The sequence below is a fragment of the Trypanosoma conorhini genome (assembly GCF_003719485.1).
Source record: "Trypanosoma conorhini strain 025E chromosome Unknown Tco_14.4_contig_00678, whole genome shotgun sequence".
In the NCBI taxonomy this organism is placed as follows: domain Eukaryota; phylum Euglenozoa; class Kinetoplastea; order Trypanosomatida; family Trypanosomatidae; genus Trypanosoma; species Trypanosoma conorhini.
Window position 1 is genome coordinate 1 of NW_021704772.1, and position 9,261 is coordinate 9,261.

The following is a 9,261-nucleotide window of genomic DNA, read 5'->3' on the forward strand; positions in this document are numbered from 1 at the left end:
TAACTAATTACTAATAATATATATATATATATATATATATATATATATATATGAGCCAAAAAACGCTCAAGAGACGTAACTCAGTGAGAAGCGAAAATCAAGATTAATGCCTAATGTACCAATTCGTCTTGAAAAGATTCCTATTCCTTCTGAAAGTTGGTTACCTTCAACGAGACATAAGGATATTCATATTGCAGCATTCCAGTATCAGTTATGGGCTCATTCGCTAAGGGAGAGATTAAATTGGGGTAAATCTGCGAGATCTTCCTTCGTATTTCCGCTTCTTTCTTCCTATCCACCTGTAATACAACTGATATGCAGCGCGGAGGCAAACCATACTTGAGCAGGCTCTCAACAAACACACGAAGTGCTTTTACATGCACCCACGCCACATAACAGAGAGAATACTGTTGCCAAAGCACAGTATAAAGCGCTTTTCGTTCCTTTTCAGCTTTCTGATTCAACTCTTTTATTTCTGTTTCCGTAAGATCATCAACCCCATCCACGTCCCGAACCGTAAAACGCTTCTTTCGGCAGGCCATCTTGACATCATCCATCGCTTTTCGAAAGACAACAATCCCGTTAAGAACACATTCTTTATCTTCCGCAATCACACGGTTTGATTGAGGACAAATAAATTCATTGAGAGACCAATATGTTTCAAGCCATTCCTTTTGGGAGGCCAAAGGTACAACAATGAATAATGTACCAAGCATTTCAGTGTCCACAAAGCACTGAAACTTTTGATTGTACGAGGCAACCAATTCCCGAATGGGTTTCACAGACAAATTTCCCTGGGCCTTTCGAGTCACAGCTGTTAGCCTATTTCGTGTATCATTATATTCAGTTAACAACACACGAACACGCTCCTCTGTTGATGCCGAAATTTGAGATAGTTTCTCTATTAAGACATGTATTTTTTCCCTTGTGTCAAATTGCGCCGAACTCCATAGAAAATTCTTTATGTATGTTGCTGGAGTCATTTCCTGCGTTTGATTAATGCGAAGTGCAGTAACGACACTTCGTGGCTTCTGAGAAGTCTCCTCCATAAGGGCAATTAACTTCTCCACAGTAATCTCAAGTTGTGGATCAAGTTTCGCGAGCTCATCACTTGCCTCTATCAACGAGTCGAGGGTTCCCACTTTCAGCGTAGGGACCACGAACGGCCGGAGAGCTTGACCCAAAGGTCCCATTTCTGCCACGAGACACTTGAACTGAGAGGATGGAAGCGTGTCAGTGCACTGTGGCAAAAAAGGGAGCCCAAAAACAAGGAAATTTTCCGACATGATAATAGTTTTGGTCTCTTTTTATAGAAGAACTATGGAAAAATAAAAATAAAAAAAGTCACATATTCAATCACGCACACAGAAAGACGACACAAGTAATATTTGCATTGGGAGTTAAACATCCCCCTCCCGCTCCCCCGCTTAAAGCTTGAGGCTAGGTGGGGTGAGGGACGTCAAAAGGCGTTGAATCACCCATCCTTCGACACAGATAAAGGTGGGACATCAAGTAAACAGCAATGACAACAACCTCGGCAGTGTAAAAAAAAGAACGAACAGCTAGAGCGAGCTACACCAAAATATAGAAAAAAAAAAACGAAAACCAAGAACAACGACACCAGCAGCAAAAAGCAATAACGCCAAGGCCGGTTTATTCGCCCGGGCGGGGCGCGTGCGGGGCTCCGGAAACGCGCGACCGCCGGGAGAAGACGGTGGTGGCGGGCCGCCCCGTCTTGGTGGGCGCCCGGCGGTGGCGGGCGGCGGGGGTTTGGTGGCGCGAGATGTTTGCGGGGACTTTTGCCGAGGGACGCCTTGAAAACGGGGGCGGAGTGTTTTTTTGTTACATTAATTCTTTTTTTATTTTTTGATGGCTGGAGTTCGTTGCAAGTGATTAAATTTTCTTTTCCCTTTTTTTTGTCGGCTTCTTTTTTTTTATTGGTTTAGCGCGAGTTTTGTTGTCTTTATTCTGATCTTTATCGTGATGTAAGTCTGTCAACTCGGGTTCTTCTCTTCTTGTTTATTTTCTTTTATTTTATTTTTGTAAGGAGTTCTGATGATGGAGTTTTTAGCCTATGAGGATGGAACGCTTCGTGACGAGCGCTACAGAAATGTGGATGCGGCTGAGGAGACTTTAGTTAAGCCCAAAAAGGCCTACCATTGCGAGTCGAAAAGAGCTGCCTCAAGTTTGCAAAGTATTGAGGATGTCGCACAGCATGATGGATTTTTGGGATTTATTCCAAGCCCCAAAACTGTTTATTTTGAAAACTTTTCTGTAGGCACAACATACACAATGACGGTTTTACTGACAAACTGTGCAAATCGATCTATAAGCTTTCGAGTTTTGCCAATATCCATAAAATATAGGGATTTATTATACATTGAATATGTACCACCACCAAAAATCTCAACAGGATTATCATGGAAAGTGCAGGTGAAATTTACTCCCGAAGAAAATGTAGATTTGGAAACAGCGATTGGTTTTCGAACAGAGGATGGAATTTTCTTTGTCCCTGTAAAAGCTTTTCGCAAACGATCTTGTGTTTCAGTTGTTCCAGAATGTCTTGATTTTGGCGTTGTTACCTTTGGCGAAAAATCGACAAAGGTATTAACTTTGCGGAATGATGGCGCACTTGCTGCCAAGGTTTTTATTTCCGGGTCTCTCAGAAAATGGACGGAGGTGTTTCACAAGGACCTTCAAAATGGTATTGATACTCCTGTTCTTAGTATTACGCCTGTGGCATATCAGTTGTTGGTGAATCCGTTTTCGACGTGTCGTCTAGAGCTGACATTTTCTCCAAACGAAGAAATTAGAATGGATGAGGAAATTGAACTTCGATACGATTCAGAAGGCACAACACATATTAAAAGTGTTTCTGTAAAGGGTTCTGGAGGTTCACTTCCCGTTTATATTTCTTCGGCATCTGAAATAGATTTCAGGTGGTGTTTTTACGAAAACACATATTGTGAAAAGATTTTGATAACGAATGCCACAAATGTGTCGGTAACTGTGGTTCCTGAAATTTCACCTTCATTGCTGTCCTCTGTGTTTTTTTCGCCGGAAAACGCATGTGTTCAAGCAAATGACACATTTGAGCTTTATATATTATTTAAACCTTCTCGAGGTTTGAATTCTCATGTTTTTTCTGTTATTAAAATGACAGTGTCAGGGCAAGCATCACCCATATCAGTCGCATTGAAGGCTCAGCTTACTGAGCGAGGATTTACTTTGGAGCCAAACAAACTGAACTACGGCACTTCGGGTATGAAAGAGGAAATTATTCTTCCTTTAAAAATAAGGAACCTATCGGATTTGCCTCAAACTTTAGGTTTCTTAAAACTTCCTGAAAACGTACATATAAAACCTTTTCAAACATTAACGCTATTACCGAAAGAATTGTTTGAGCTTAAGGTTGGAGTTTTACCGCCTACATTGGGACACTACACACAGGTTATAAAAATGACCAATGAATATGGAGACTCTCGTAGTGTACAACTTACTGGATGTGGTCGTAAAAATGGTATGCGATTTTTAAGGCCCTGTCTTAGCCTTCCAGCGTGTCCACTAGGTGCCGAAATGAATTGTACAACAGTATTGGAAAACACTGGATCAACCCCTCAAAGCTTTCGTTTGAGTTTGCCAAATGATATCTTGAGAGTCTCTCCTTCATCAGGGGTTCTTTCTCCTGGGAAGAGCATTTCAATTGTTGTGTTATTTAGGCCACCAGAGCCTCAACCTGCACCTGTGGTTGTTGAAGAAAATATTTCTCGTCCAAGTGGTAAGAGTTCATCGAAAAAGCGTAAAGAACGAGATAATCCAAATGCAGTTACAGGCGTTCGGGATCAAGATCCGGCCTCCGTAGATGCACTTTACAAGGATTGGGAGAGTAATTCAGTAGGTGAAGAATGGAGTAGGCATTCTACTTTTTTTGTGAAATGTACAAGCAACACGGATCGAGAAAAGTTTTTGATCTTGCTTCAAGTAAATTGTACGGTGGTGAAACCAAAATTGGTTGCAAGATACCTTTCACGCGTTGTACCAAAAATGGTGGTGCGAAAAGAGTTACCAAAGCGAAATTCAAAAAAGTCTCCTCCTTTGAGAAATATCATAGAAGAAACACCTCTTGTTGAGACCTCTGTGATTGGTACACAGCTTGATATTGAGTTTGGCGAAGTACCGCTGAAGCAAATAAGTGAAAAAACTTGTGTTTTGCAATACAATGGCGAGAGCTTTATCAATTTGCACGTGCGACCGATTGACACATTATCTCCATTTAGAATAGCAAAATTGCCACCCGTGAAATTATCTCAAGACGAGGAATGTACTATGAGTATTAGATTTATTCCTACCGAGTACGGTAATTTCAGGGACATCATGACTATTGCATCTACTGCTGCGAACGATATTACACTTGTTTTATCTGGTATTTGTAGACCTGCCGATTTGTTAATAGCCAGAGAAAGTAATATTGCAGGAGACCGTCCTCAGTCTATTGAGCAGTTTTTGTTTGATACTGTGCTTGTTGGACAAGAAAGTAGTCACTCATTGTATGTTCATAACTTGGCTTCGTTACCTGTTAATGTAACTGCCAAACTTTTATCTCCCGCGGGTGAGGAACCGAAGTGGCCAGAGGCGTATTCTTTTATTATTGAATCGGATCAGTTTACTATTCCTGCTAATTGTAAAGTAAGTACGAGGCTTATTTTTTGTCCTCGAGTAGTGGGAAACTTGTGCGTCTGTCTTCATCTAAGCGCAGGTGCGTATCACCACACAATTCTTCTTCAAGGAAGAGCCTCAGCAAAATCCGTCTTTTTTACATTTCCAGAGCAAATTACTCAATTGACAGAACCTTCTTCTCTCTTGTGCACTGGTTTACAGTCGGACGTGTTCCCCGTAGAAGGCCCTTCTGCCGCTTATCCCATTCAGGTTCTCTGCGCCCCAGAAGAAACAAAGACCATAATAGTTGGAGGTGTCAAACAAGGTGCAAATTTTGAATGTACTGTTACCGGTTGGAGCGATTCATACCTTGAAAATGGTTGGAAGTTAGATCCTATGAAGGTTACTGTTCCATCAGGTGGTCAGGTTGTATTTTCATTGACTTACAATCCAAAACGGGAACTCGGCGATGTTTCCTTCTGTACCTTTTCCCTTATCACCAAATCTTCTGAGGCTCTGGCTGAAACCCAGTGCCACGTTCGATGTACAGGAACAATGAAGTTGTGATTATTATTAATTGTCATCGTTGTTTTTTTTTCTCATTTTCTTTAGCTGCTGCTGTCTGACTATTTGCGTATTTATTTTTTTTTTGAGCTAAAGGAGAGGCTTTTAAGTGTTATTATTATTATTATTATTTTCTCTTCTGTTTTCGTTTTTTTACTTTTTTTTCTTATTAGTGCCTAGTTAACAGTTCCTTTTCGTAGGCGGGAAAGAAAAAGAGGAAATAAAATCAAGCAAGTCATTTGAATAAAAAAAAACTGACACAAGGAGTTTTCTCACCTTGATGTTGCGTCGGTGCTTCTGTCTTTACGGAACTTCTGCTCCATTGGCGACTTTTGAGCCCTTTGAATTGTATGTATACAAAGAGACAGGGATTTGTGAAATCGTAGTGAACAATAAGAAGAACCCACTGAACCTCTTGGATCGATCATACTTTGCCTCTTTATTAAAGGTGACGCATTATCTTTCAAGTGAGCTGAATGGCGTTGCACGGGTGGGAATCTTGACGTCAAAAGAAGGAACTCCTTTCTCTGCTGGTTTGGACCTCAAAGAATTACAAGAGTTACAAAAGGGGCTTTCGGGTTTCTCGAATATGGGTGGAAAAACGACGGAGACTACGCGGATGCCGGCGATGCAGTTTCAGCGGCAACATGCCGTTATTCGATTTTTCCAGTGCAGTGTTTCTTCACTGGCTCGGTGCCATATTCCTATTGTATGTGCAATTGATGGTTATTGCATAGGTGGAGCTACCTCTATTATTACGGCTTGTGACTTCCGGTATGCCACTGAAAAGACCTCATTTTCCGTAAAGGAGACTCAAGTTGGATTAGCAGCTGATCTCGGTGTCCTTCAAAGATTGCCACACATTGTGGGGGAGGGCCGCTCACGGGAGTTAGCTTACACGGCCCGCGTTTTTACTGGAAAGGAGGCCAAACAAATGGGACTTGTGGAGGACGTTTTTGAGTCTCGGGAAGATATGATGAAGTCAGCGCGCAAAACCGCCGCAATGATTGCATCAAATTCACCTTTGGCCGTTCAAGGAACAAAGTTGCTAATGAATCATCAGACGCAACCAGATGTGGAGCGTTCACTAGAATATACAGCGTCGTGGAGTGCAGCAAATATAGCATGTGAGGACGTCATGGAGGCAGCTGTAGCGTTTGCGCAAAAACGACCACCTCAGTTTGGGAATTTTGTGGTGGACACCAGTTCTACTCTGACACAGCTCCGATAAAAATCTTCTTTGGGTAAGTGAGGTTCTTCTTATTTTCGGCCTCATATTTATCTGTGTGTGTTGTTTTTTTCTTTTTGCATTTTTTTGCATTATTATTATTATTTTTATCTTTTTTATACCAACTGTATGGAGAGTTTTTCTTTTCTTCTTTTTTTCGTTTGACGTGTATATAATTCTCTCTTTCTCTGTGTGTGTGTGGGTGGGAAGGGGAAAGGCTTACTTGATTTTCTCAACGGGACTCCCTCAGCCGCTAAAGATGGCTGCTGACAATGTTCGTAGAAACTGTTTTCTACGGTGTGTTTATCTCCTTGTCGTTGCTGTTCTGCGTGCGTGCCTGGGGTATTCGACCTGTACCTACGTCCGGTGTACTGCGCTCCTCTTTCTTCGCTTCCGCTGTCTCAGAGCTGAGTAAAAACAAACAAACAAACCAAACATTCAACCAACCGAAAACGAAGCGAGGGAAAAGCAAAAAAAAACAGAGCGAAGAAAGTCGCCCATACGAAGAGTCTCTTGAGCAATTACAAATTTCCCAGGCGTTCTTCAGCGGAGAAGTGAGGACTTAAAGTCCAAACTTGAGGTTCCATTTGTCTGTATTTAAGCAAGAAGAACCGGAGATACAAGCGAGCATTAAGAAGCATAACACACAGTGAGAAAACAACGACGACGGCAACGACAATGAACTACGCGGCAGTCATAAATGGGCCGTTTTCGAGCAACAACAGCGGCAGCAACCAATACCCGCGTGCAGGTTACACACCCAACGATTATGGCCAGCAGACAAACGTGCAAGATCAAAACCCACGGATGATGCAGTATCAAACGCTCAATAGTGGTACTGGTCAGCCCGTCAATGTGTACCAACAGTTTTCCCCGACTCCTGTATCGAATGATCCTAGGAAGAACATCCATATTGGAAGCAAACTTTTTGTCGGACAAGTCCCCGCCATGACGACGGAAGAACAGTTGCGACCCGTATTTGAGCCATATGGAGAGCTTTTAGAGGTAAAAATTATGCGTGATCCCTTGGGACGTTCAAAGGGAAGTGCTTGGGTGCGCTACGAGACGAATGAGATGGCTATGAATGCCATAAACGCGCTTAACGAGAAACATACAGTTCCTCCTCAGACTAATCCATTGCGAGTACAATTCGCCACCCCCAACAGTGTGAGGCATCAGCAGCTTCAACAGCAAGCAAGATATGCCGTCGAGCTTAAGGTTCCCATGAATCAATACAACTTTGGAGGCTCAATGGGTGGCGGCACGCAGCAAGGTGGAATGGTAATGGTGCGGCCTGGTGCCTCTCCCAATGTCGTCCCGCCTATTTCTGCCAACGCTGGGGGACGGTACGTGTCGGCGCCCTTTGGAGGCGGCTCCATGGAATCTCCCCCCATTATGAGTGGGCCATACACTTCCTCTGCCAATCGCTTTGAAAACGTTAACTCTCCTGGAAATCGAAGAGATTTGTATTCACCATTGGAACAACCGCAGCCCACCGCCCCCCAGTTGTACCAACAACAACAACAACAACAACAGCGTGTTTATTCCAGTCCCATTGGTAGCCCGTCGGGAGTTTACAATCAGATGCCTTCACGGCAGCCGAACCCTCGGAACAACAGCGGCAAGAGTGGCGCAAGCATGGGATCCTTCGAAACTGGACACGGAATGAGCAACTCTAACAGCAACGGGGCACCCAATATGGTGAATGAAATGTCTACTCTTGATGCCGGGATCGCCATTTGGGAGGCGAGGAGTAACAGTGCTTTGCAAGGACAGGAGCAGCGGGAACCGGCAACGCGAGTCCGGTCGGGTGAAAGGAAGGAAGAATAGTCAGGGCCGTGTTGGGGCTGAAGGTGCAAAAAAAAGAAAAAGAAAAAAAAAGGATCAGGGAAAAGCACCCCAAGAAAAAATGCAAACTAGTTATGATATATATATGTATACACACACACTTATATATATGTAACTAAAAAAAAGCAAATGGGAAACAATCAGCGGCACCGATGAGGCGACAGAAGTCCGATTCAGCTCTTATACGGTCCACTTTTTTTTTCACATTAGAGTGGCGTTTTGTGGCGCGACCCATACAAGAATATTTTCTACGGACGGAGTTGGCAATGGGCGGTATTACTCGTCCTCTCGCTTGTTTGTTCAATATGCTTATTTAATGGTCTGGAGAGGAAGGGGGAGGCGAGCTGTGCCGGAGTTTCCCAGAAGGCCGGAGCGTGGTTCGTTAAACCCAAAAGCTGAGAGAAAGAGCTGAGAAGGCTCCGCTGTTTGCGGTTTATGGATAACACACGCACACACACGCAGAAAAAACAGTAAAAAAAAGATATGATTGGCTTCAAGTAACGTGACTACGAGGGGAGCCTAAAAACGGAGATAAATGATGATGCGCTGAAAAGGGAGAAAAAAGTGGACTCTGGGGCTTGCAGGTTATAGAAAGGTTGATTGGGTAAGGCGGCATATTATATATGCATGTATGTGTAGCATGCGCGCGGTGGAAGAAGCAACTCTGCGTGTGTGTGTGCGTGTGTAAGGGAGTGGTGAAAGTGTGAAGGACTAGTGACATGATGGTTGCCTCTCACTGGTTTTGCTGGACTTTTATTATTTGGTGAGATATATTTTCCCTACATTATCCTGTTACATGTTGTTACATCTGTAAGCCTGGGTATTTCCACCGCTGAATTCAAAAGGGAGTGCGAAGCTTGCAAAAGCGTGGAGGCGCGAAGGTAACAGCCAAAAGGAGGATGAGAAATACAGAAATATATGTATATATATATATATGATCGTCTGTGTGGCAGTCCCGTGCGTTT

The 9,261-nt window shown here is 43.2% G+C and overlaps 4 protein-coding genes across 4 annotated transcripts, besides 9 other annotated features; 3 read left to right on the forward strand and 1 right to left on the reverse strand.

Moving 5' to 3' along the window:
* The first annotated feature begins 16 nt into the window (after window positions 1–16).
* Window positions 17–52: a microsatellite.
* Window positions 53–140: 88 nt separating this feature from the next.
* Window positions 141–1,286, reverse strand: Tco025E_07994 (putative vacuolar ATP synthase subunit c; the record flags this gene model as incomplete). Its single annotated transcript, XM_029374851.1, has 1 exon — window positions 141–1,286. One exon carries the CDS (start codon window positions 1,284–1,286, stop codon window positions 141–143), a length of 1,146 nt encoding a protein of 381 aa, XP_029225006.1.
* Window positions 1,287–2,055: 769 nt separating this feature from the next.
* Tco025E_07995 (uncharacterized protein) lies at window positions 2,056–5,223 on the forward strand (the record flags this gene model as incomplete). Its single annotated transcript, XM_029374852.1, has 1 exon — window positions 2,056–5,223. One exon carries the CDS (start codon window positions 2,056–2,058, stop codon window positions 5,221–5,223), a length of 3,168 nt encoding a protein of 1,055 aa, XP_029225007.1.
* Window positions 5,224–5,332: 109 nt separating this feature from the next.
* Window positions 5,333–5,392: a microsatellite.
* Window positions 5,393–5,500: 108 nt separating this feature from the next.
* On the forward strand, window positions 5,501–6,451 carry Tco025E_07996 (peroxisomal enoyl-CoA hydratase; the record flags this gene model as incomplete). Its single annotated transcript, XM_029374853.1, has 1 exon — window positions 5,501–6,451. The coding sequence occupies one exon, from the start codon at window positions 5,501–5,503 to the stop codon at window positions 6,449–6,451; it is 951 nt and encodes a 316-aa protein (XP_029225008.1).
* A 60-nt stretch (window positions 6,452–6,511) lies between these two features.
* Window positions 6,512–6,569: a microsatellite.
* A 294-nt stretch (window positions 6,570–6,863) lies between these two features.
* Window positions 6,864–6,894: a microsatellite.
* Window positions 6,895–6,929: a sequence feature (A-rich).
* Window positions 6,930–7,126: 197 nt separating this feature from the next.
* Window positions 7,127–8,278, forward strand: Tco025E_07997 (RNA-binding protein; the record flags this gene model as incomplete). Its single annotated transcript, XM_029374854.1, has 1 exon — window positions 7,127–8,278. One exon carries the CDS (start codon window positions 7,127–7,129, stop codon window positions 8,276–8,278), a length of 1,152 nt encoding a protein of 383 aa, XP_029225009.1.
* A 27-nt stretch (window positions 8,279–8,305) lies between these two features.
* Window positions 8,306–8,329: a microsatellite.
* Window positions 8,330–8,343: a sequence feature (A-rich).
* A 26-nt stretch (window positions 8,344–8,369) lies between these two features.
* Window positions 8,370–8,410: a microsatellite.
* A 792-nt stretch (window positions 8,411–9,202) lies between these two features.
* Window positions 9,203–9,232: a microsatellite.
* Window positions 9,233–9,261: the final 29 nt, after the last annotated feature.